The sequence below is a fragment of the Onychostruthus taczanowskii genome, unplaced genomic scaffold, assembly GCF_017590055.1.
Source record: "Onychostruthus taczanowskii isolate IOZ18803 unplaced genomic scaffold, ASM1759005v1 scaffold11, whole genome shotgun sequence".
In the NCBI taxonomy this organism is placed as follows: Eukaryota; Metazoa; Chordata; class Aves; order Passeriformes; family Passeridae; genus Onychostruthus; species Onychostruthus taczanowskii.
Genome location: NW_024497629.1, coordinates 17101422 through 17129371, shown reverse-complemented (window position 1 = coordinate 17129371; position 27950 = coordinate 17101422). Strand labels below are relative to the sequence as shown.

Below are 27950 nucleotides of genomic sequence, written 5' to 3'. Positions count from 1 at the left end.
AACAGTGTTGATTCCCAGACTAGAGAACTCTGCTTTTAGCGTCAATTTTTTATTCAAGCCTGTGTTGCCTGGGCAATGTCAGGGAAAATATAAATCCTCTTCTGTAGGAGGAAATGCTCTTCCTCCAACTTCTAAAATGCTTATCTTTGTGTACAGCTGAAATATGATGAAGCATGTGTCCAAAAAAGCATATTCCCAAGTCAGCATTTCAAGTGGGTGTGAATTTCAAGTTATTCAGAAATATTCAGTCATTGGTGGGGGGGGAGGAGGAGCACCAGATTTCTTTAAGTGTACATTAAAAGTGGCAAAGGGACCAGCCAGGCTCTTCACAGAGGTCAAGTATCTGCAAGCTTTTAGCAGGATTCCCAAGTGTCTTGATTTTCATATGAATTGACACATTAGGCTGTAATCAGAGCAGCTCCATATTTGTTGATTTTTGAACTAAAACCTTTGCCCTCCCCACAAAGGTTAAGATCAAAAATCTTGTGTTTGCTCAACTTAATATTTAAAAAGTATAATGCAGAATTTTGAAAGTTGGTTTAGTTTTATCTACAATATGTTGCACAGAACATTTAAAGTCATGAAAATTTCCATACTGCATGCATAAAAATCATCTTGGATTTAGGCTTATCTCTAGATCCATGGGACTACTTACTTAGCAAAACTTGCCCTGGACAAATTTCAGTTTGAGTGAATGAGCTGGAATGCTTTACTCCAGAGCAGAAAATCTGGAAAATGTTTCTGCTTTACCTCTCCCCATACTTGTATCCAAGTCTAACTTGTATCCAAGTCTAACTAGCATCCAACAACTAAAAATGTAATTTAGAGATGAGATCATCTCCTTAACAGTTCTCAGTCTTGAAGCTATCTCCTCGTCAGGTTTTTAAAGCACATTTCATTAATTATTTAAAGTTTTGAAAAAGCAGGGTCTTAAGACCTTAAGATCTGTGTACTGCAAAAAGTAACCACTTGCAGAAGAATTTCCAACTTTCAGCTTCAGCTGCCATGACTGTCACACGCACATGTCACACCAATAATATTGTGAAACCGCCTCCCTTCGCACTCTGCCTCCTAAAGACCTGTTTTTCTCTCTTAAAAGATTTTATGGTATAGCTCCATAAAATCTGTGATGAAGAAGGGAAAAACAAACCTCAAGCAAAGCCTAAAGCTGCCTGGACTGGTGGTACCAGTCCTTTCATCAACTCACATGTAGCCACACCTTTTTTTTTTCCTTTAAATAAATCTCTAAAGCAATGTGAACGACATTGTGGACATGGATAAATCCCCTTGGAAAATAAACACCCCGTGGCAGTTTTGTCTCTAGTGACAGCTCAGGTGCCTTCCAGACAGCAGAAGCTACAAGGCAAACAGCACAAGGTGGCACGGAAGAGGTCGCGGGAAGGTTCAGCCAGTGTGAGCTGAGATTCCCAGGAGTGAGGAAGGTGAGGACGTGTTGGCAGGTTGGGAGGGCTGTGCCTCCAGCACTGTGCCACAAATCACTCTCTGAAGGGTGTTCAAGGAAACGTGCAGTCCTGCATCACACCTGGCTGCTACTTAACACCTCGCAGGCTGAGCCACTCCTGGGTCATCAGAGGCTGGTTCACATCTGTATCAACAGAAGGAAAACCCTGCTTTGTGAGGTCCCAGCAAAAGCTCTCAGCAGACACCTGTGCTGATAACAGTGGTTACTTTTTTACCACTGGCAGTTTTTAACCGCCCTGTTGTCAGCTGCTGCATGATGCTGTAGTACAGGTGATACTCTTCCAGAGCCTGCTGTTTGGTCCTACCATGCAAAGAGCTAATTTTGAAATAAAGCAATAAAAGGAGATCAGAAATAAGACCCTGTTAATTGCAATAGGACCACAGCCCTTAGGTTTTATTTTATTAGAGCTGTCATTAAATATGACTGCTGGCACAGACAGAGGCTTGTTAATACTTTTCAGTTTTCAGTATGAGCAAATATTTAATTTTTTCTGTTGTTGTGAGTTTCTTTGGAAGAAAAAATAATTAGTTTAATCAGTTTTCTAGATATTGTTACTGGTATACCTCAACTTTAAGCTTTGTAGGTGTTAGAAACACTGCTCCACACAGCCACAGTTCCTGGCCAGAAAGACTAATTTAGAGCACCTTTGCCTCACAGTCTCTAAGGTTTCCCCAAAAAAAAAAAAAGTGTGTGTGCGTGCTGGCAGCTTCCTAGCACTGAATGTGTTGATAACACTTCAGCACATAATGCAGTTGTGCCTAAATTACATTCTGTACAGATCAATTAATATAACACAAGTTTATTTTAGTGGAACTATAAACAGATGATCAAGTGATGCAATAGTTTTTATTAGTTATTTTTATTTTAAAAGGAACAACCTCCAAAAAGTTACAGTTGAGTCAGGAAGATATCCAGAAACATAAAACCAGCTCAAAAAATCTGTAGTTTAGTAAGTCAATACCAGGTGGTTCCTATACTGGGATCACTGTGAATATTCGGAGATTTTTTTTACTGTATTGATATACTTACCACAAATGCAGTTACAATCTAAAACTGATTACAAAAACAGAGAAAGGGGAAAAAGAGATGTAAGATCCACCTACCTCACTGGCATGCTTTCTTTCAAACCCATCCTTAGCCAATCTAACATTAGTCACTGAAACTAAGACAGTGTTTTAGATCCTAAGCTATTTTTTATGGATATATGGTTTGAAGAGGACACCAATTTTGCTGCCATTCTGACACAGCTTAAGCACACATTCTTCAAGGCCATGCCTGTGTTTGTCCTCAGTATTTGTGTATTTGCCAATGTGAGTCCCAACTAAATTATGCAAAGTGTGGTAAAAGCTCTTCTTATCTCTGGAAGAGGAAAGATTGGAGGGATATTGGTAGTCTGTGCACCCAACTGGTACCACCTATAGCACTGATGAAAGTAAAATGAGTTAAAATGTGCTGGGAGTTAAACTACATTTACAAATTAGCTCAGCTAATGTGAATCTCACAGAGGAATAATACTTATTTTGACTTTCCAATATATTTTGGTTTAAACAGATTCCTAATCAAATTAAGCTACCTTAGAAAGACCTTTAATCATAGTAATGGGATTGAGCTAGAGAGCCTTTAGCAGGGGAGCAGAAGCTCTTTGAGGATACACAGCAGCTGTGCCAAGTCATTTTCACGAATGAATGGCAAAAGTATTCTTGCAGGATGAAAAAGGAAGGTTAAGACAACTCCTCCTGCACAAAATAACCCAAACAAACCAAAACCAAACCAAAAACCAAACAAAACAGCAACAACAAAAAAGAGCAAGCAATAAAGGAAATTAGTAAAAGTTAAGTAGATCTTCCCAATGAGGAGATGCAGTACCTGTCTGCAGAGGAGAGAGCGCAGAGCCGTGCTGGGGCAGAATGTTCACTGACCACTGCACCTTGGAAAGATCTCAGGACTCAAAACTGCTCATGAATCACTGATGCTTCTGGGTGCTGAGTGTACTCTTAGAAAGCAATCAGTCAGGGTGGACAGCAGTCCTATTGACCAGAATGTGAGACCAGAATTTGGAATTCAATTTCCTGCTGGCTATATCTGCCTGTCTACTACAAATTCTGCAAGAAGAGCCAGTAGATAGGGCTTTCTATCAACCATAGAATTTAAGGTGGGATTATCTAAATTGGCAGATTGTTTTGTTGGAAACCTTTTAGTTTAGAAAAAAATGATATTAGACTTTTCACTGTCAAGTCTGTTACATGTGTGACTAATAAAGACCAACAAGATGATCCAAGAATTTACAATTTAAATAGCTGAGACTAATCTTAAGAAGATTTATGAGAAAGCTGATTTGGAGTGCTATATTCTATAAATTAATAGTGACAGATTTTTATGGGTAGTACACTTAGGAAACTACTAAAAAATAAAACCAAGAGGTTGTTATAGTTAAAGTTAAGCAGTATAATTCAAACAAATTTTGTTATTTACTGGCAACCATATGTTCACATGCCACAACCTATATAAGTATTTTTATTTTACTACATAATACTTGGCAACTGCCTTCTTAATAAGGGGGCTCATAAGGTCAAGGCTGAAGAGTGATAACATGTTACCAGTGCTCTGCACTGAACAGGTAAATAGTTTTGATGATAAACTGTACAATTTGTAGACAGACATGATTACCAAATTTTGTATCATCACATATCAGTTTTTATATCAAACATACTTCTCCTACTTTTTCCCTTCCACTGTTAAAAATTTGCATATCAGAAAACTAAGCAAGGAAAAGACCTCAGCAAATTAGATTTTAGAGTTAACATACCAAATCCAGCTATGTAACACTTGAAAATGAGGTCTTAACCCTTTGAGTTACAGATGCTTAGCATTTCAGAAAATAAAATCAGTTAAATTTTCCAGAATAATAATGTGGATCTTTTCCATTATAAGTATATCTAACATTTTACAGAGCAACTATACAAATGCAATTTGTACCTGAAACAGCCTGTCACCCACAGATACTGCTGAACTTGTTTTGAAGGAAAAGATTGTATAATCCTTGCTTACAGAACTTTTATATTCAAATCTCTTCAAAAGCCCAAGAATTAGAGCAATGCAATAGAATGGCAATGTAAAAATAACATAAAAATCAACCATTATACTTCAAATTTTCAGTAATATTAACTCAAAATAATAATTCTTTTACAGAGTTTGCATTTTCTTATGCTGAGGGAACTCTGAGGGGGACACTGAGTTTGGAAGGTTTGAGTTATGAGCTGCCTTTAAATTAGTTGATAACATTACTCTGTCGTGATAAACCATTTTGGTACTTATTTGGTACTTGGAAATCTTTAAAGGAGCTTGTACATTTATAGATCAACAGGTGCTCTGCAACATACTTTTCATATAAACCTCACTTTGTGCCTGCTAAAAATAAATCTACAAATTAAAGAGCAATGTAAGACATTTGCATACATTTTGCAAGCATATCTAAAGGATTTCATTGTATGTTCCCTTTTCAACAGATTTTACCATTTGAATGATGTGCTGTCTAAATGCATTTATCAGTAACTGTGGTTTCGGCTTAGGTGTAAGGTAGACACATTTTGAGATTCAGTTAAAGGCATTGAAATAAAACAATACCTTAACTACATATCTGAGCATAATTACTGATTTTCACTTACTTTTGAAAACTCAGTTTAGAAGTGCAAGTTTACACCAGCAGGTGTAAGTTGAGCACCATGGACAACCTTATCCTTTTACCAAAGAAATGTATTCAGCAATGGTCTTGAAGATGTGGCAACAGGGCCCTTCAGGTGTGTGCAGAGGCACTTGGACTGGAAGAGCCAACAGGATTCCTGCATCTGGCCTGGGATCACAGCTCCTGCTGACTGCACCAGACCCAGCTCAGGCACACTCACCACGCTGAGTGCACATCTTTTAACTGCACTGCAACATGACCACCCTTGCTTGAAGAATAGAAAATTCCACTCCCTCCCAGTGAATAGTGACTCCTTCAGCTTTTAGTTCCAATGGTCTTCAACAAATCAACAAAAGGAAGATGACTTTTATTAGGGAAATACTTTATTTCAAAACCTAAAAGTTTCACAAGATGAACACATGCACAAATATTAAAAATATAGAAATTGTTCCTCTGTATTTATAAGTCTGTGACTTGGATTTTCTTTGGAGTTTCCTTCACAGCTTGTTTTTTCGTTGAATCCAAGTTAGGCATGTTTCCTTACAACCATATGGAAAATCTTGAGTTAGCTCACATCTGAAAAATGTAGTTTTCCATAGGACATATTGTATACTGAGTGATTGAATCTAAAATAAATTAAAAACAAAACAAAACAGGATTATTTAAAATAAAATGAAAAAGAAACAGATGATAAAGCAACAATGTACTTCAGTGCAGTTTCTGGTATAAAGCAGTTTGGTAGAGCTGAGAAGATAGATAAAGAAAATAAATGTGAACAGTCAAATGGTAATAGTGCAAACACTTGCCATTTACTTAAGTTTTAAAAAGATGCTGAGCTATGTGCTTTTTGTTCTGGTCAACCTTGAGTGAATTAATTGGCAGCTGGTATTAACAGCAGAAAGCAGATAGCCACAAACCAACTGGATTGCAGCAGTGGAGTGTGAAAGATTAGAAACACCTTCAGATCTGATTTATTTGATTAAGATAGCAATGTATAGGTGACACTGTTCATACTACTATGCACACAGTTGCTGAGAAAGGGGCAGAGCTTCAAAACTGTATAATTCCTTTAAAGCAACATACAGAAATACTTTATCCTGAGATTGGATGATTTATCAAAACTAATTAAATCCCATTAACTGGAGTGTGACCATGCCTTGTGAGCAGGACATAGTGGTTAGAAATCAGACTGCAAAAACGAACTGAGAAATCTGCAAATGCCACAAAAAATTTAGTCTTTTTTGTTAGCAGATGGATATGTAAGTTCTTCAGTCCACTGATGGGCTGAAGGTGGCCTGCCCAGCTGCAGGGCACTCATGAGATCCTTGACCTGGGATAAGGCAGACCTCCATGAGACCAGTGGAGAGTGGGACACATGAATCACACACCGCTTAGATCATTGCATTTGTCCATCTGGTGCACTATTATTGGAAACTTTTGTATTTAATTTACTCTTATTTTTAGTCCTGCACAAACCTCTGGTTTTATCACCTGCTCACTGTTTTTTTGCACACTTGCTCTCTGTAGGAATGCGCCCCCCAATGACAGAGTGGCAAAACTAACCTTTGTCCCCCAAAAAAGGAAAGAAGCCCAGAAGCTTCTCTCAACTGTTAGGTGGAAAGCCACCTCATAGGGCCTCAGGGACTTCACCAAACACCAGAGAACACCTAATTGGATAGAAGCCAAAAAGTCCCGCCTGATCAATCAAGTAGAAAAGAACAGAACAAAGGAGAAGAGAGGCTTTTGTGTGAAGTGTTTCTACCAGGGGCAGACCTCTGTACCTGGCTCGAGTTTTCCTGTTTGTTATTTTGCCTTTATTAAACCTTTTTGTTTCTAACACCACCGCAGAAGCCATCCTGCTTATTTTATGCCCCCAAAGTGTAGCTGAGCTATCCTTGGGTGTATTAAGTGTTTTTCTAGGGCTTATGAGAACTGGCCCTGGGACAAACAACTTAATAGCTCTCTAAGTCTTCCTGGAAACTGGACAAAGGTACAATAAACAATGCCACCTTCTTATGTCTCCCTCGTCAATCTTCACAATTATATCTTATACTTTTAGTAAGTATGATAAAATGTGCATTTAGATGATTATTTTTCCCTTATGGCTCACTTTTCCTTTCTTTAATGGTATTTTCATTCAGGTTTTAAGTCATTATGATTGACAGCATTCGAGGTCAAGAGATTAGGACTTGCTTAGCTACACTCATATAACATCAACTCCTGTTGTACATTTATTGCTAGGGTATGAGTGAGACACTTTCTGGAGAAGTTTGAGCGTATGACATAAATTAAAGCTTTTTTTTTTCTAAATAAGGTCCATTTTTGGAAAATACTCTTGCTGAAAATAGAATCTGTCAGAATGGGTGGCAAATTAGTTGGAGAAATGATAAAGAACTCAGAAACATAACAGCAGGTGTTAAAAATAAACTTTTTGCAAGTAAAATGGAGACTGCAAAAATTGTCTTTCATATGTACAACACAGCATTCAGGAAAATTTATCAGAGGGTGCCAGTCACTATATTTCAGTATTACTATGCCAATTTATTCCAGTTAAAACTACATCTAACTTGAAATACATACTGTTTTAGAAAGCAATTCTCATATAGGCATTTTCCTGTAATTTAGTTTGCTCTAAGTGAAACCGTCATACAAAATATACATTTGAAGATATTTGGATGGTATTTGTTCTAGGAAAAATGAAAATGGTGAGTACCAGGACCATCATAAAGCCCTCTTAGCTGTAAGAGAAAGATCTCACCATAGAGACAACTTTCCTGAAAATCCAGCTGTAGCAGTTGGTTCCATTTTCTTCCCTTCATAACCTCAGTTTAGTGAAATACTTTTGATAGCTTTTTAAATACATATTCTGCAATATTTTATATAAGTTGAAACTTGGTGTCTTACCTAATATCCATTTTTCTGATAAAGATATTATTTCCTGGTACTTCTTTCCTGGTTTTTTTCCTATACAGATTTTTGCCTGACGTAAGGCTTTACATATTTTCCCTCCTGCCAGCTGTATAAGTTCAATTAGCTTTTTGCAGGGGGGCTCACTGGTAGGAGATACAAACATCACAGGCTGGTTTGAAAAGAGATTCTGCTGGTATTTTCCTGTTGATAGATGACGCTGAAGTCTGCAGATCTGTATTTGAAGAAACAAGAAAATTAATTAACCAATGTGTTACACTTCTACTCAAAGTAAAACTAATCCTTGTTTTTCATAATTCAGAAAAGAAATATATTAGTAAGAACTTTACTTTTTAAGGTGTATCAGAAATTCTTGGGTAAAATATACAAAGAATTTGCTCTACTTGATCAATACAATTCCCAAACCAGATTTTGAGATTATTTTATATGAAAATATTTTATTTCATTTTTATATGACATTTTACCTATGAAACTTCTTAAAGCACTTGACAATATTATTTTTCACCACAGTCTTACATTCTTACATTAATAACACTTGCCATGACACAGAAATCTGAAAGAATATTATAAATTATTATAGTCTTGCAGCACAAGTACAAAATGTGATAGCCTTTATAATACATAATGCTTGTTGGTTTGTACTGAGGAGTTTGGAAACATATCTAACTCTGAGTTTAAACTACCTTAGGATCTCTTTTCCCCTCCTGTGCGCCACAGAAACAAACTTTATTTTTGCTCAGATGTATGAAGTAACACAAAAGTACCAGCACTCAGAGCAAAACATTTACTGTAAACCCTTTTGTGTCCATAAAACCAAAAGCAGCTCTCTGTGAATGCTCTGCAGCTTGTAACATTTGATCATTATAGCAAAAAAACCTGCTTGATCTATATAAGGCAAATATTCTTCTCAGTATATACCTAGCAGAACAGTGTTGCAGCAATTAAAGCCGTCTCCTTTAGCTATAATATGCATAAAAGCAGTGCATAGAGCAAGTGTACACACCACAATATGCAAAATAAAGTTTTCATACCAAAATTTAAATAAAAGATTGTATTTCTTAGTGTGAGGCTGCCATTGACCTGCCAGAGCAATGTAGGTTACAGCTCTGATTTTATATTGCTTGTCAAAGTTTGGAAAATTTATAATGAGACTGGAGTTAATTGCAAGATGAGAACAAAAAGAAACATTTCATATTATGTGATGCTTGGAATTTTTTAAACAGATGACAACATGAGCACGAAGAAAAGGTCATTTTGCATATATCTGGTTTATGAGACAGAATATGAAACTGTAGCATGAGAAGGTGTAACTGGAACAGTGGAAAAAATTAGCTATTGAGTGGATTCCTTCCACTCAACACACAAACATGCTGTGAAACTTTAGGCACTTGAGAATCTAATGTGATAATGTATGTGCTTGGCAGATGTGCAGCCAAAGTAAGAATCTCTGTGTGATTTGCAGGGGTTTGTAAAACCAAATGGTTTCATGGCATGTTCACAGATAAAAGTCCAAATGAATTGCCTTAGCACTTCTGATCAATGAGCTGGAGGAAGATTCTGCAAAGCCTGAAACCCATGGTAGCATGAGGCTTCAGCTCAGTGGCTCTGTGTCACTGGCCTCTGCTGTTCTGGGACATGTCAATCCATGTCAACCTGAATTTTGAGATCTCCTCCATCAATAAATAATTCAGCTTTCTCAGATTGTTAATTCCTTGGCTGCTCTCCTGAGAATAAAATTAGGTTGATTCTTTGCTTTCTGAATTTACTAAGGTATAAAGACAGTGACTGCTACGGATGAAGCAGACCAAAAAGACTCAATCACAACCCAAGAAATACCCTGTATTTTCTATTCCTTTGTAAACTTAGGTTTAGGAATGGCACAGCACACCTAATCCTGTCTCATAGCTGCTAAGTAATTTTGTTGATCACGGTATCATTGCAGAGTTATATTGGGTTAGTGTTAGGGTTCATTACCAGTGCATTTGAGAGGAGGACAGGGTAAGAACACAGCACATCCTGGTGGTAGCATCAAAGGAAGGGTTCAACATGGACTGTCACCTCTGCATTTCCTTCGTCTGGAGCACCACTACCACATTCCCAATCAGCTGTGCCGGGATTTGCTCAAGCACACTGGATCCACTCACAAGCCACAGAGAGGCAAAAAATCACAGTGTTAACACTCAGAGCTCAGAGAGGAGCCTGGAAGGTTAACTTTGCTCGCTGGCCCACTGGCCTGGAAGTCACACTGCTGGCCAGCTGCTGAGGGGCAGCCAGCTGACCACACAGGCTCTGGCAGGGCGACCAGAGGGCACAATCAAACTCTTACCCTGAATTGACTCAGCTGCCTTTGCAACATCAAAGCCTTTGTGGCACTCCAGGGGGGCCCCCACTTCTTTGAAACCATACCCATCTCATGCAAACTTTCACATATAAATAAATAATTCCTTAGCAGAGACCAAGCCTGGGAAAATATCAGATCCCAAAAGCAAATACTTCCACAAGTTGTGGATCTATAAGTTAGTAGTAATGGTTGCAGTTGTGTTAGTGCCTATTAGACAGCATGATTTTCATTTCCAATGGTATTCTTTAGCAGATGAACACTACAACAAAGTGTTATTGACACATCTATTGAATTTTTTTGATAAGACTCTAACCATGAACCTCTTCCTTTCACTAGTTAGATGAATGGCAGGAAGACACTTTTTACATGCACACATTTATCATAAAGGTACCCTTAATGTAGTTGTTTGTTTGAACCTAAGTTTTAAATGGAAAAAAAACCTGCTGCTAACAGAAGTAAAACTTCAGGAGAATGTATTAAAGTAAATAAAGTATTTTTTTGCTATGAAGTAAAAAAGTCACAAAAAACCATCACCAACTATTGTCCCTCCTGTGACTCATTTTCAATCCCCCCAAGCCAAAAAAGCAAATAGTATAAAAACTAAACTTTGTCGTTTTGTCTAGGACTGTATGAGAATACCTCCTGCTGGGCAAGGTGCCATAACAAACACAAAACTCCATAAACTCCATAGGAGACAGCTATCAAGTGCTACAAAGGTATTACCTCTGGGTAATATCTGAATTCATGTAATAAGTAAGAAAATAAATATTTTGGATGTACACTGAAATTTTTAAGCACTGAAACTGCTAATTTCCTATATACAGCACTCCATTTTCAGTGTCCAATTTTCAGAAAATAGCACATGAACAAATGTGAAGCCTAAATTGCTATTAGAATAATAATATTTCACAAAAATGAAATGAGTAAGGTTATGATTTATAACAATTAATAAAAATTGTACTTGTAGCCTAGAATTGATAATGTGAAGTACTAGCTTCAAAAATATAAATAATGTAGCCATCTTTAAAGATTACAGGTCTGAAAATTTGTGCATGCACTGCACAATTAATGTATACATTATTAATCTTCACTCCTAATTTTAATTATTGACTAAACATAAATAAATCTAAACAAACCCTTATGATTTTTTAATAATTAATATTCAAGCAATTAATATAGTATTTATGAAAACATGGAAAGCTGTAATGTCTTGGTTATTGTTAGTTGCAAAAATAATTAATATATTCTATTAAATACAAACAGCAGAAAATAAAATTGTAGACACAAGTTTTAAGAGAGAAGATTGTATATTTTATGGTTTATATCTATCCAAAGACTGAGTATTATTTCATTTGAAATTGATGATCAAAAGTTGATTTATTGCTCATTTTCAGTAAAAAGGAAACTGACTGTTGACGTGTTAAGGATTAGTTCACTACTCCACAAATATTAAATGACAAAACCCCCACAAAACTGATGAACACCAAAATCCACAGGCGTTATGCTTTGATAATGTACAACTCTAACAATGAAAGACATATAAAATAGCATATTAGTTTAATATAGTTTATTGGTGTTGCTGGGGAAATATTAATATTTAAGATTTTAATATTCACATTATTTCAGTATGGATCAATATACTGTCTAAGTAATGCTTACATTTTCAGTTGCTATAATTCTTTATGAAGCCCTTGTGAGGAACAAAATCAAAATTACACCTCTGTTAAGAATCATTACACTTTCATGGAGATATGCATTTTCAGACTGTCATTTAGTAAAAATTTAAAAGAAAAACACATATGTGGAGCCCCATGTACATAGAGATCAAGGGCTTACATCCACACAAGTGAACCATCAGCCTGCTTCTGATGAAAAGGAGAATATTGCAGTGTGCAGACCTCTAAAACTATAGTTATCCTGCAGTGAGGAATTTGCAGAATCTGCAGGACCCTACAGGGATCAAGGAGTGATTCGTGTTAACAATGCAGTACTGCTGCAAGACAAAGAAGAAATGCTTTCTTTTTCATCTTTCTAAATATCAGGTTTAATAGGATAGAAACAACTAGCCAAGTAGCAACTCTATTTTTGTAAGAAAAACATTTGCCATACATTTTCAACTTAAATTAAAAGCTAATCACTTTAGTTTGTTGGGTTTTTTTATTATTTTAGCACTTGGCTGATTTTTTAAAAACATGTTAGTAATACTAAAATTGAAATAGTATTCACTAAAAGCTTTAAAAATTACATTGAAAGATTGCACTAGAAAAATAAATTGGTACTGTCTGGCATGAAAAGAGCATGTTAAGACCTGGAAACAACTTCCTTCAGCAAGAGTTTCACAAAAAACCAGATCCTCCGCTTTCAAGAATGTTGTCTCAGTTAATGGAACACCACACTGATGGAGGACACCAACTGGTGTAGCCATGATATTATGAAAATCCTTTGCTGGGATTTTTCCTCTCCTGAGAAGCTGAGGAGCCTCAGGAGAGAAATGTAAACAATTACTATCTGCTGCTGTGGAATGCCACAGGTGCATCCATGATTGGTCCATGTGGATTGTTTTCCATTGATGACCAATCACAGCCACCTGTGCCAAGGCTGTGAGCAGTCACAGGATTTTGTTATTCTGTTCTGTTCTGTTCTTGTTGTAGCCTTCTGATCTCTCTGTTCTTTTAGTATAGTCTTAATGTAGCATTTTAATATAATATCTAACATAATAAATCAGCCTTCTGAAATGGAGTCAAGCCTCGTGTCTCCACACACGGAGAGGAATCATCAACAAACTGGTTCTGGATGTACTGCCATCCTTTAATCTCAGCAGAACCCAGAACCTCATTCCATTCTTGGGCACAACATTGCTAGTGAAGTTTTTCATTCTCAGAGCAAAACTCAACTTGCAACATCCATGCAATATAAATTAATTACAAATATTGCATCTTTATCTGACTGTTTATTGAAGCAATGCTTTCTCATTGGTTACTGATATCCTTTGGCTGAAATAGAAGCTCCCTGACTGTCAAGAGTTCAGACAGCCAGAAGTGAGAACATTTCAAATGTTTGATAAGGCTACATCAGCCCCCCAGCACACGCACACACATTCACGTTGTGCACAGGCAAACAGGACACAGACTTCTGCAGTAGAAAACCTGGTGCTCTGAGCCAGGAGCCAGAAGTGGAAGAGGACAGAGTGGAAAATTTGGTCTAGAAAAAAAAAATTTTCAATGTCTGGTCTTGGAAAATAAAAAGGAAAATAAAAGGAGAAATGGCATACAGTTAAAACTGTATTATCTGAAAAATTCTTCAAAACAGTTTCTTCCCCTCCTCTGAGACTCCTTCATATAAGAGTTTCCTGGCCAAGGCGAGGGCGAAAGCAAGAACACTTGAATCCAGACAATTCAGCTGATATTGTTTCTTTCTACTGCATTTTGGCAGACAACCGTGCTTCTCTCAAATCCCACAGACTGATAAGAAAAGTTAATTTCACCAATTTATACTCTGAAAGACTCAGTCCCAGTGGGAATACTGTATGAAAATGTTTGGCAAATAAATCTACTGTTTGGCGGATATTCAAAACTATACTGGAAGATGTCTGAACCATTTTTTTTTCCGGTATAGCAAATTTTTGCAGGAAAAGAAAAAATAACTTATTTTTAGTTTAATTTCCTTGTTTTCCAGAGATAGAACTATTTTTAAAAACTACATAATTCAATGTAATCAACTATAGATTAATAAAAAACAAATCAGGGTAAAGCGTTTTCTTTTCCCTTTTGAGAATAACTATGACTTGCAAATCATGGAGCTGTATTTCCAATATATATGATTTAAAACCACTCTGATAATATTGTAGGATAGGGTCACTTTAACTACTTGCTTAGAACTTCAAATATATTCTGAAATAAATATATTTGCATTTGGTTTCAGCACAAACTAAATATTTTTGAAATTAAAAAGTCCTTTAAGTACAAATTAGACAGCTAAGAAATGATTTTTGAGGACTAGAAATTGAAACCTTTCTTCTGAAATACCTGAAAACTTGTCCTTCCATTTTGTCTTATTTCAAGAGAACTCAAGTGACTACCAGGCAGTGGTAAGAATGCAAATTGCAGTTGCAAATTTATATCAAAATTCTGTGAATTATAATTGGGAAGGGTTTTCCTCACCAGAATATCAGTACAGCAGTTCCATGCCTCATGCCACAGTGGTGTATGAGAGTGGCACGTGCACCTCTGAGCCCTGCACCACTGGCATACCATGAGGGTTACATGTACTACATGTGACAAGTCCCCAAGAATCCCTGTGAAATTTAAAGATAGAAATCTTCCACCTCCATACACAATCTAGTCCAATGCTTATCTTCTCTCACAGTTAGAAAGCTTTCATTAATGATATAACCTAAATCGCCTCTGATGCATTTTCAGCCCATTATTTCTTGTCCTAGTGCCAAGGAACATGGAGAACAATTTCTTCTTTTCCTCTTTGCAACAACCTTTAAATATTTGAAGGCAGTTATCATGTCTCCACTCAGTTGTCTCTAGACTAAACAAACAGAGTTCTTTCAGTCTTTGTGCTGGGGTCATATTTTGTAGACCTCTGATAGTTTTGTTACTCTCCCCAGGATTTTTGCCAATGGATCCCACATCTTTCCTGAAGTGCAGTGCCCAAAACTAGACATGCCAAAACTATTCCACCTCAGGCCCCACCACTGCTTTCTGCACATTGCAAACAATTAATGTGCCTTATGCTTAGCATTCCTGTTAACACATCCTTGAATGCCTGCTTCTTTTATCGGAGTATGACAGAGGTTACATACATTGGTTCAGATCCTCTAAAATGTTGAGTTGCTCTTTGGGCAGAAATATTGCATAGTCACTCTGCAGGTGATTATTTCTCTGCCTTTGCACTTGTCTTTACTGAACTCTATCATACTTATTTCTGACCATTCCTTCTATCTCTCAAGGTTAATTCCAGTCTGTTGTAGCTTAGCCCTGGTGGCAGCTAAGCACCACAGAGCCACTTGCTTCCCCATTCTGCGGGATGTTGGGAGGGAGGAAATTCGCAAGGGTGAAAGTGAGAAAACTCATGAGGTGACATGAAGACTGTTTAGCAGTTAAAGAACTGACAAAGTGAATCTCCAGTTCTACTAACTTTAGGTCATGATTAATCAGACTTTTATAGCCTGGTAGCTTAGCAAAAGCCTAGATAACGAATACAGTATTTGGATGGAATAGTTGTACATTTTATGCCAATGGTTCTCATGTGCTGGTGTGGTGTGCTGGTGTGGTGGCTTCATTATGTTTATGACAAAGAGCTCATGTGATCATTTATGGATCTTCTGTGCAGGATATCTAAGTGAGTAATGTTGAATCTACCATTTTATGTCTGGCATTATTGGTAGGACTGTCCACCTAACACAGTTTGTAATGCATGCAAGTCCATATGTCTCAAAAACACAAAGCAAGGAAAATAAGAACAGAGCTTCTTCCCTTAATTCAACTGACGGTTGAACAAAGGCAATTGAGACCACATACAAACCAAGAAAATCTTAGCCTCCAAATAATTTGATTTATACAACCAGGCATGACCTTAAGAGGTATGTAAGATATAGATGGACCTGTTTTTCCTCACAGCTGACAAAGATCTATTCTTGATGGATCTATCCTCACAGGACCTTTGGTTAAAAGATACTTACATTTTTACTGGTCTAGTTTAATGCAATTTTGAAATGAATCTGTTAGTCATTCCCATGGAGTGTACTTTTTTTTAGTTCTCACTGTGGAGCAGCCATCGGGGCACAGACTGTACTCCATTTGGATGGAATACACTCAGAAGATGGGCTCGATTCAGGGCAGCAGGCTGGAATGAGCCCAGAGCCTGAAGCGTGTGTGGTGTGCACAGTGCTCTTGTCACTCACTCATGCACTCTGCAGATCCCTTTCCAATTACCTGGATCACTCACTCCTAGACACAGGCACCAGAGAGCATGGAGTCACTTCTGGCAGATGTAATGGGGTAGTGATATAGGTATGGGATGCTTCTTTCAAATGGATTTATTAACTGTACAGAAATAATGAGCTCAGATAAATGCAGGCTATCTTTTAACAGCTGCAACTTGCCCATATTGGTATGTCATAGTTCATTCTCATACAGCAGCAGAAGGAGAAGATTAGTTGCATTTTGGGATTTATTCCCTCATATTGCAACCATTTGCCCAGATTTCATATAAAGTCACCTCTAGGCTTACCGAAATTTCCCAACCCACATAAAGCAAATTGTTTGTTGGGTTTTTGTTTTAAGCAGACCGGTGCATGAGACCAGTACGTTATTAGTTTCAGCAGAGTAGCTTAAGAAATGAAGTATTAATGAAATAAATAGCAATGTTTAATCATATGGGAGTAAACACATCTGCATTTTCACAGACTGAAAGAATACATTTCCAGATAACTATATTTCAGTGATGAAAGGCCACACTGAAACAGAAATTACATGAACTAATAACATGCAGCACTTAATGGAGAGCAACTTGATACTCCCCATGATTAAATACTACAAATGATGAAGACACAAGGCATGGGAGCCCAGTATTTGCATTCAAGAAAAAAATTTCAAAATTATAAGCTCATTTCAACTACCTTAATAGTTGAAATATTGGATCATTTTGGACAGTCAAATTTTTTTTTTTTTTTTAAATCAGCACAGGATATTGTGCAGTGAGTTTCAAGAATGACATTTGTTTTGCTGGCTTAGGGAAGTGGGGAATCCTTCCATTTGCCTTTAACAGTAAATGATAAATCCAGAGCTGTCAACAGATTTGGTATACCTGGCAATGTGCAGATGAATAATACTTTGATAAATAAAAGAGTTTTCTATTCCAGTAATAACAAAGTGAGTGATCTTGTTGAAAGGAAAAGCCTGGCAAATGTGAAGGGTTACACAGATGTTCCCAAATGGCTCATTCCCCAAACAGTTGTATGAACCCATAATAAATGTAATCTTAACATTTAAAATAATTGCTAGTTTTATCTTTAAAATATGAAAATGTGAGTCCTTTTGCTGTGTCTCAGCAGACTGAATTGTTTTACATGAAGACAGAATACATTCTTCTCTCTACTTTTCAGTTTTAGCTGAATGCCATTGCAACGCCCAGCAGTAACTCAGTGTGTGCCAAACATGAATATTTTTAAGCGTCATTTGAGTTTTAGAGGCTACAGTAAGTGATGGGAACACAATCGTCTTGGGAATCTACAAATAACTTTAAAAAAGCTCATAAATCTGGCTTTCATGTTTAGGTTTTCAACAGCTTTATAAAATATGTCAAAGCTTGAACACAGTGAGTTCGTTTTCCTTCAAATTTCTGAGGATTGACTTCTCAATCTTTTTTGATATGCTGCAGAGAAACAAATAAAAAGGACTTGGCTTTAAAAACTTAGGCATCAGCAAATTAGATTTTTTAAAAGTTACTCTCTTATTTTAATTTTTTTTGGTATCAACAGAGGAAAAACTAAGTAGGGCAGCCTAAAGTATTCCCTCATCAAAACAACCACAAAATGTTTCTGTTTAGCACACAATATATTACAACATACCAAACAAAATATTAACAAATATGTGATGTATAATTAAAAGGTTTCTTTTTCTTAAATTGTTTAAAAAATGCATCATAATGACTAAGCACAACAGAAACCTGGAAAGCTGCGTTCAGAAGTCCCATGCAAACTCTACTTACAGGGAAACACATGTACTACAATGACAATTAACAGGGAATTCTTGGGTTTTAAAATATGAACTAAAGAGTCAGTTGAAATTACATCAAAGTTCAACAGCAAAAATCTTTAAAATTGTATGAGAATCACAAAAATGAGCCCACTCAAAGAGATTACCTGGCCTCACATATGGTGCAACTGCTGTGGAGTGCTGCCCACTGCAAAACTAGATCTGATTTGGGTTGCTTTCAGAAACTCCCAAAAGAACTGCTATCATGATTACCTCTGGTCTATAACTTCCCTGAGTAGTACTCCTTGGCAGGAATACTTCTTTATGTGCAATAACATCTCCTCTTCACTTAATCTATGTCACAAATTGGAAGATCCCATAGGAAGAATGGAAAGCAGAGACATTTAATCCTCCAGCACTAAAAGCAGCAAGTGGAGTTGCCAGCACACACAGAGCAAAAAAAAAATCCCTAGGTGTTCAGATATTTGACCAGGTGGTTTTTATCAATTATGTTTTAAAATTACCATTACTTAAGTAATGTTTTTTGGAGAGGACCACTTTCTTCATAGGTGCTAAACAAAAGACATGACTAACGATTTCTATTTGAAGATTATTTTAATGAACAATTGTACTTTTTAGCATGACAATAATATAAGAACTTTGACTATGTTGTCACAGCAAGCTGGGACTTTCTTCTGTACAATTGAGGGAGAAATATTTATGTTGTGAATGCAGAGTAAGTTTAAAGCTATGATAGTTGGTGGGGTAATGGCCGAGTACCTGACACTAAATTTATTGTCTTTGCTCTTATTTCTCAAGTTAAGGGTAAGCATTTGAAAAGGATTTGTTTTAATAAAGTGAAAAAAATGAATTCACAAACCACAGTCATAAGCTGTGCATGGTTTCAAATGATGCTCTTCTAAAAGTAATCAAGTCCAGTACCTGTTTGAGGAATTGACACTTATGAACTTGTGAGCTAATACAGCAAACACATTTGCAGCAGATCACCCCACTGCTTTCTTCTCCAGAGTCTACAGCAGGCAGAGCAGACACCGTGTCAGTAACCTGATCAAATGCTGGAGGAAAACAGAAGTCTAACATGTTGTTGCTGTGAATAAGAAGTTTGAAACATAAACCTTATTTGGAATACAATCTTATTCCTGATTAGAATTTCAGATGCATTTGGGACTTCAACATGTAATAACATTTCTGCTTTTTTTTTCTTTTTTATGACTTATTTCTGATTTAACTTTTTTCAGTGACAAAGATAATGGAACAATATTAATTTGACTTATTTGATATTTGCATTTGGTCTCGCAGGAACTGTCTTAATGAAGATAAAATAAAAATATGACACTAAAGGTGAAGCAATCAAAGTGCTAATTTGAAGTGGCAATCTAAAATCAATTCATAAGAAAGTCCACTTCTGTTTACTGAAAATCTAATGGTGATCTTCTAAAAACCTTTAAAAAAATTCTTGTAAATTCCGTATGGAATTCGGGTTTGTTTTAAATTTGAGCTTGCCAGTTATGACGCAGTTAAGTATGGAGAACTAGGCAGACTTATTATGGTAGTGGACTTTCAGTGACTTCTCATGCTAGCTGGGCAAAGTTTGTAGGGTCAAACTCCTGACCCTGTCCTCCTTTCTGAGTTCCTTTCCTATATTCCTGCTGTTCTTCATCTAAGAACGGTGCAGGATTGAGTGTCTACCACTTTCTAGTCTATCTGGATTTTACCTGAAGTGCTTTTGCTTTAGTGAAAGCAGAAAACCTTTAAAGAGGCTGTCATTGCATGTGCAAGCAGTTCCAATTTGAAAATCAAAGGATACTCAGCAAGTACTGTCCATAAAATATGAGCAAATGGGATTTGAGCTTAAATGCAAGATAAATACCCTGAAGCACAAACAGTCACAGTCTTCAAGCAAAACTAGTAGTTATTTTCTAGTCACACATCTGGATATCTTAGATAAAATACAAATGCTCAATAAATGCTCAATGCTTCTCTCCTGCAAACTAGTTTTCTAGTAAATGTATGTAAATAAATATTTATCATATCTGGCTCTGCTCCAATCCATAATTCCCACTAAAATCCATGGGAATAAAGTGGGTGTATCAGGAATCCAGCTTTAGTCCTATAATAATGCAAACTCATTAAGGTAATTACTTGCACACATACTATATTAAAGTATATACACAAAGAGAAGGAGGGAAAAGAATATAATCTAGCTAGTTCTGCATAAGGGAAAAACTTTAAAAATATCCTGCACACTCACTGGATCATGTGTGTATTTTTATTTTAAAATTCTATTAAATTTAAAATTGAGGAGCTAGCATGGCATTTCTAATGCTACCCATGGAATGTTTTTTTTTTTAAATTACAATACTGATTAAGGTGTAATGCATTTGTCCTTATGCTCTGGACTGATACTGGGAGAGCTATAAAGCCATCATTGCTCACACTGTTAATGGAGGCAAGAACTCACTGCACAACACTGGAATACTCCTGGGGTTAAACAGAGAAACAGTAATGATGTGATTTGGAGGGAATTCAATAAATCCTTATTATTAAAGAGAGGCCAGTGTCCTACAGACTTTGAAGGGAGAGGAAAGCTAAGTCTTCTCCCGAGAAGATACACACATAAACTCCAAAGTGGCTTTTAATGATTTCACAGCTAAACAAAACTACATGGCATTGTCATGCTTTTCTCTGCTATATAACAGACCTCTTATAACAAACAAATATGACAGTTAAAAAATAAGTAATCCCATACTAAACTTAAAACAGTAGTTTTATCAATTGCTAAATTTATCAACTTTATCATAGCTGATTACCTCTCCAGTTTGAAATAAATCTGAAATCAGGTATGAGACGATTAGAGAAGGAAAATCAAAATATGTTGACTAGGAAAATTTTATGTTATTTAACAAATAAAAGGAATACATCAGGTTTTTTGTGTTCATTAAAAAATGAATATATTCACAGAGACACACTTTGGTAGCACCAGCATGATACAGTCACAAAGTATGCACATCAGGGTGACAGTTAAAAGGCAACAGAGACCTCTGCACATAATCTAAAACTAAATCTGTATGTAATTTCCTTCCCTTTGTTAATTGAAGATTAAAACTAAATCAAGGGGAAGCCTTCTATGAGGCTACTTCCAACAACAGATGACTCAACTAGCACCTGAGAATTTGTTGTGCTTGTGTGTACTGAGGTTCTGAACTTCCTGTTTCAATAAAATACCAAACAAGTTGTGTTTCCTTTACAAATAAGCTATTACATCAAACCCTGTTCCTATAATTTCAGTTTTTGTCCTCATTCCAACATTTTCTTTGGCAAATGTAGAAACATTCTAATTAAAGAGAAGAGAAAAACAAGCATCATTCATCATGGTAAGAATGAATGCTCAAGAGAACATCCTTACTGGTTACTTGTTCATTCAGTTTAATTTGGCTTTTTGAGTGCACTTAATTATGGCATGCAGTTCTCAGAGATAAAACATGGGTAGCAGGGTTTCCACTAATAGTGTCTTGTGAAAGCTATTAAAGGCAATAATTCCTCTAATGCCATACAAATGTAATACCACCTGTGTAAAGTAATTAAAATATTTTTAGAATACCATAATACTTGAAATACACTATTCTTTAACATACCATTTGAACTTTTTTAAAGTGGAAATGTTCCTCTGTTGTTGTCAGCACGATCTATAAGATAAGAGCAATAAGAATCCTTTCCAATGTCCTCTTTCCTTAATTTTCACATTTTGACCTCTATCTACTTCTTTTGCAATTAACCATGAGAAAGACAAATTCCCATGAAAAGGTAAATATCAGACCTGCAAACACAGCATAATGTAACTGTCTGCTTAAGTACAATACAACCTATACATTACAACATATGTGGTTTCTTTCCTAAATTTATTCAACCACAGAATTGGAAGTGCTGATTCACCCAGGCAGAAGCTCAAACTTAAAAGGACACTATAATAGGAGTTATAATTAGTCAAACAAATGTCATGTTGGATAAGTCCATGTGCACATTGTATCTTTGTGGAGGGCACTACCTCTTTGTCTTATAAACCAAAGGCTTCCAGCAAATGAAGCTAAAACCCCAGTCAGCTGCTCGGGGTTGTGTTCTAGACAGATCTGGAATGCAGTAGAAAAAACATCCACTGTAAATGGCTAAAGCCAGTGGAGGATGCTGAAAACTTCTGATGAAAGAAATAACCACTACGATGTCTGCAACACCCTCCAAGGGCAGCATGAAAATAGAAATAGTGCGGTTAATCCTGGAAAAACCCTATGTTTGAGGAATGATCTCATCAAAAAGGAGAATGACTTGGCAGTGCTGTTGAGAAGAAGCCAGCAGCCCTACAGCAGTGGTGAGATGCTCTTGGGGAAAGCACACAACAGGTGATTGGATGGCAGTGTGCACTCACAGCCCAGAGAGCCAAACACATCCTGGGCTGCATCAGAAGCAGTGTGACCAGGAGGGCAAGGGAGGGGATTCTGCCCCTCTTCACTGCCCTCTTGAGACCCCACCTGGAGTGCTGCATCCTGCTCTGGGGTTCTCAGCATAAAAAGGGCATGAAACTCTTGGAGCAAGTCCAGACGAGATCACAAAGGTAACCAGAGGGCTGGAGCACCTCTCCTATGAAGACAGGCTGAGAGAGTTGGGATTGCTCAGCTTGGAAGAAGAGAAAGCTCGTGGGAGACCCTAGAACAGCCTTCCAGTACTTTAAAGGGGCTACGAGAGAGCTTGAGAGAGACTCTTTACAAGGGTATGTAGTGCCAGGACAAGGAGAATGACCTTAATATGAAGACAGATATCTAATCTATATTTAGATTAAATATTAGGAAGAGATTCTTTACTGCGAGGGTGGTGAGGCACTGGAACAAGTTGCACAAAGCTGTGGATATATCCCTGGAAGTGTACAAGGCCAGATTGGATGGGACTTTGAGCAGCCTGGTCTAGTGGAAGGTGTCCCTGTCCCTGAAGGTGGAGGGGGTTGCAGCCTGATGATCTTTAAGACCTCTTACAACTCAAACCATTTTATGATTCTATGAAACTCCAGAAAAAAAACCCACAACCAAACAAATCCCAAACAAAAAGCCAAAACCAACAAACAAACCCAAAGCAAAAAACACAAGAAAAAATAGTCTAGTTTTAACATCAGATGAACCACTGTGTGTCCTTCAGCATCTCCTACATGGGTAAGCAGCAACCAGTTCAATCCACATCACACAGAGAATAATAATAATAATGGGGTCACACTATGGTACTGCTTCAAGAAGTACATCTTTAGTTTCATAAGTATGAGCTTAGCCAGACCAAATGGGATGGGACAAACAGATCTTGCAATTATTTATGCCATTCCTATTTTAGAGTTTTTCTTCTAAGCCACAATCAACTCAAATATGTAGTTCCACATAGTAAAGTTTTGTGCAAAACATAACTAATGTTATAGTTATCTACATCCTTCATGTTAAACTAAACCCAGAACTTCAGTAATAGTACTCAATAAAATCTGTAGAGTTTGGCCTTGCTTTGTGTTGAAACTGCAGCTGTTTCAAGGCACTTACAATATACCTTGATTCAGGCAGGAATCTCTGAGGCGAGGCAAAACTTTTTTTTTTCATGTTTTTCAGTTTTAACATTATAGTGAGGACACCTTTAAACTAATTCTTAAATGTGTATTAAACTAATTATTAAATGTTTGTTTCCATTAATTTTAGAAAGTTAGTACTAACAGAATTTTTATACTTTTTCCCTGGATTGTCCTAATATGTTCAAAACATATTAGTTTAAAAGATAGACACTAATTAATAGTTACTGTTAAAACAACCAACACAATTCCACCCCATTCAGACTACCCATAGAATTCCTGTCCCTCGGGCAAACATACTGCTGTTAGACTTCTCTCTCTACAACAGATTTAAAAGTAGGCATGACATGCAGCAAAGACTATTGAAGGTGAGCAGAATCAGGCTGCCTCATCTCCACAGGTAAAAGCCTCTCATGTGAACCACTGCCAGAATTTTCTGCTTGAAATGCATTTGATAAAGCCTCCAGGCCACAAATAAATCTGGTAGAATGAAATATGGGTAGAGTGTGACCTTTCAGTCAGACTGGGGAAAAAAAGGACAGAAATATTCTTCTGAAGATCAAAAGGTCCCTGGTGCAGACACTATCCTTTGTTTTGGATTTGTACAATGTATTGAAATACAAAGTCTGCTTTCATGTTCAGTGGAAAATAATGAAGAAATACTATCTTTCTAATAGTAATATACTGACTAGCAAAGTGAGGCACTTTTTTGATTGCAGTCTCTGGGACCAACTTCAGGCAAATATTAAATAATACTTTTTAAAATTTATGAATTTAGACCATCTTTTAAATACTTGTGATAAATATCTTCAATACACAAGACATAAATCATTGTAAGAAAAACATGACAATGGAATTTCTTGTCTTTGAAAAAACCTCCAAGGTGTACAACAGAACTTCATCAACACATAATAAACCCCAAAACAGTAAGAACAAGTACAGAAGGTTATTAATATATAAAAAAAACATATCACAAGCACAGCAAATCAAAATCATCATTGCAAAGTAAGTCAGCTGATGATGGAATTTAGTTTGACGACTATCTTATGAATACATTTTAAAACTGATTTTTTTTTTAATGTTTTTGTGGTTGGAGCAAAGGTATGGGAGTTAGGAATCAAAGGAGACTATTAAAATGCTTATATCAGGGAAACTAAGACTAGCAGGACAAAATCTGGCACATATTCATGGAGTATTTTCTTCATATCAGCTGTGAATTACTTCAGCCTCTATTTTGGAGGACAGAATTCTGCAGTTAAGACTGTACCTTAGACACACTTATGAAAGTGCCTGAGAAGACGAGCTATATCAGATAAAATGTACATTCTAAAGATCTCAGGAGATGTAATTGAGAAATACATTCAGAAAAATATCAGGTCTATAGGCCGTGATCCCACCCTGTAGAGACATTGTCATGGACTTAGTGTCATATTCTCTTCCAAGAAAATGAACAGAGTTGCAGTACAACTTTTTTTTTTTATGACTAAATGAAGAAACAGCAAGGAATTTATTAAAAATAAGGGATTTTTAATTAAATAAATAAGATTCATTTTTGCTGGAACCCTTGCATGAACACTGTGTTTTGAGGGAGTCAGATTTGTAATGAATTTTATTGCCTGGATATAGTGTATTACAACTATAATAAACAAAAGCCAACAAGAGCATCTCAACAGCTCCACTAAAACTGCCAGACCAGAAATTTTCCCTTCCCAACATAGCTATAAAGAGTCTCCACAAAGTTCCACCATATTTTGGCTTCTTCAGCTATTCCATCTAGAACTACTGTTAAATAAATGCTAATATATTGATAAGAGGCCATAATTCAACACATTTTTCCTCTTATAAAACAACAGTTCTTGATATACACATTTTTCTGAGCTACGTAGAAGTAGTTCTTTACAAGTTCACCTTTTAAACAAATGGACAGCATTTTAACTATTACAGATAAACACTGGATGTAAGCCTGATTTACTGTTATGCAATAAAATACACATCAACAAATAAAATACACATAAACACTTTCCTTCTACCATAACAAGTGTGAGGATCAAGTAAGACAAAGCAGGATTTCTGAAGCTTTAGCTATATAACCCCTGTGGGGCTCCAATGGCTTAATCAAAAAAAAAATAAAATCATTATATGTAGGAGCCAGGAGGTTTTCTAGCACATCCTAGTATAATGAAATTTTCATTCTTCCATTTTATTCATATGTGGAAGACAGAACTCCAATTTTCCTGTCACTACCATCCATACATGCAGCATGTTTCACCCATAAAACACTGAACATGTACAGAGAAATCTTTTTTACTGAAGGATAAAGATATTTAGATGGCAGTGACTAAAACAACCATGATATTTCTAGGCATTAGGATAATATACATTACTTACAGTAGGAAAAGAATATTAAAGCTAAAAGCTGATTATTAGCATGAAGCACTTTTGCAAAGTGTACGTGACCATCTGCCAGTGAGCTTGTAATGAATCATACAGACAAACACAATCGCAGTGCAACACCACCAGAAGAGAAAAGACAAAGGCACATAAACTTGACTATGTTTTTTTCTACTGTGGAAAAAAGATCAAAGTAAAACTTTGATTGTGTTTTTAAATGATAACACAGTTTCCCCAAGTGTTGATTTTCTAGAAGTGCAAGATTACAGTTCAGAGGATAATGTAAAAGCATGTGTAATGCATGCAAAACGTGCTACAATTGCAGCAAATAGAAATTTACCAAATCTACATCAATAGAGCAATAGAAACATCTGTTCTTCCTTGCAATTAATATTGGCTTGGGTCTGTTCTTATTACCTGTATACTAGTTTCAGCTTCTTTACTGCAGTCTTTGTTTGGTCTTCTGGTACTTTGTTATCCCCTTCTAAACACATCCCGGTGTTTCTTTTCATTTAAGAATCATGTCTTTTCAAGAAACTCAGAAAACAACCCCAAAGCAAACAAACAAAAACTGCAGTTTTGTTTTATGAAATGTAGTCTATGTTTATGTGCTGAGAAAATTCTGGACTGGAACAAGCTGTCAACAACCTTCTTTTACCAAAAAATTCACGTTCACTCATTTTTCATTTCCATATTAATCCAAACTAGTCAAATGCACAGAGGAAACTAGAGACATACATCTAAATTACAAGCAAAATAACCAGTGAAAAGTCTTTGTGACCAAAGTGTACCAAGGCAGCAAGATTCTATTAGTCAGATACATGAGGCCATTGTACTATAAGCAAGGACCACAGAGTGGTAAAAAGGAATTACAGAACTATTTTTATCCTGGAAAATTAGCTATGTAGATAAAACAGAGCTCTTTTTAGGAGCTAATTGGCGTGTTAAAGTTATTTGTAAGTAATTGCAAAACATAATAATGAGTTCCTAGATTATAGTCATGTGCATAGATTAAGCACATCAGCCAGAGAAGGCACAGAAGTAGGAGGGTATCCTTCCCAGCACGGGCTCCTGAGCAACAATCAGGTGCATTCATAAAGTCCAGCAGGTTTCTAGAACTGTTTTATCTTGGCTATTTTGTAATGTATTCTATGTATATCTGAGCATACTACATTTTTAAAAATAAATTTAGATAGAATTGGCCTTTTGACTCAGCAGTTCTTTGTGAACTAACATTTAAAGGACATATTCCACAAAAAATGATGCTATGTCTTCCTCCTTCCAGTTTGAGCCAATTTCCCTGGTATGGAAGCAGGATGTACTTCATGTTCTCATGTCTTCACTGGTAATAAAGGATAAAATTAGTGCCAGGCTCAACAATCTATCTTTATTACATAAAAATAGTAATTTACATATGCATCCTGAATATGTAAAATTTCCTTTTGTGTCTGTTAGCAATGTATTGAACACCGAGATTATTCTGAGTTTCATAGATGTAACACAGACAAAGAAACAGCAGTGAAGGACTAGAATACTACAAAAGCAGCATGTAACTTGAAGAAAGTAATAGCCCGGTAGTACCTTTTTTAACCTGGGATGTAAAGTGAGATGCCAAGTAGATGATTCATGCTCTCCCTTGTAATATAGTTAATACTAAAACTGAAAGCATGATAAATGAAGGTAAATATTCTCAGGGTTTTTTCCATTAGAAATGCTTAAAAAATCCTCCACATGCATTAACGTGAACATTATAAAAGTTCTACCTGCAGCCACAGTAAGTTTTAGCAAGTGGAACCTGTATGTGACTGTGG

The 27950-nt window shown here is 36.4% G+C and overlaps 1 protein-coding gene across 1 annotated transcript in view; it reads right to left on the bottom strand.

Annotated features, from left to right (window-relative positions):
* Window positions 1–5647: 5647 nt before the first annotated feature.
* Window positions 5648–27950, bottom strand: part of MCPH1 (microcephalin 1) — a 123478-nt gene continuing 101175 nt past the window's right edge. Inside the window, exons 13-14 of the mRNA XM_041421011.1 lie at window positions 8070–8307; window positions 5648–5791 (exon numbers count right to left, since the gene is read on the bottom strand). Coding sequence (XP_041276945.1) covers window positions 5736–5791; window positions 8070–8307 — 294 coding nt within the window. The 3' untranslated portion in view covers window positions 5648–5735. The remainder of the gene's footprint in view (window positions 5792–8069; window positions 8308–27950) is intronic.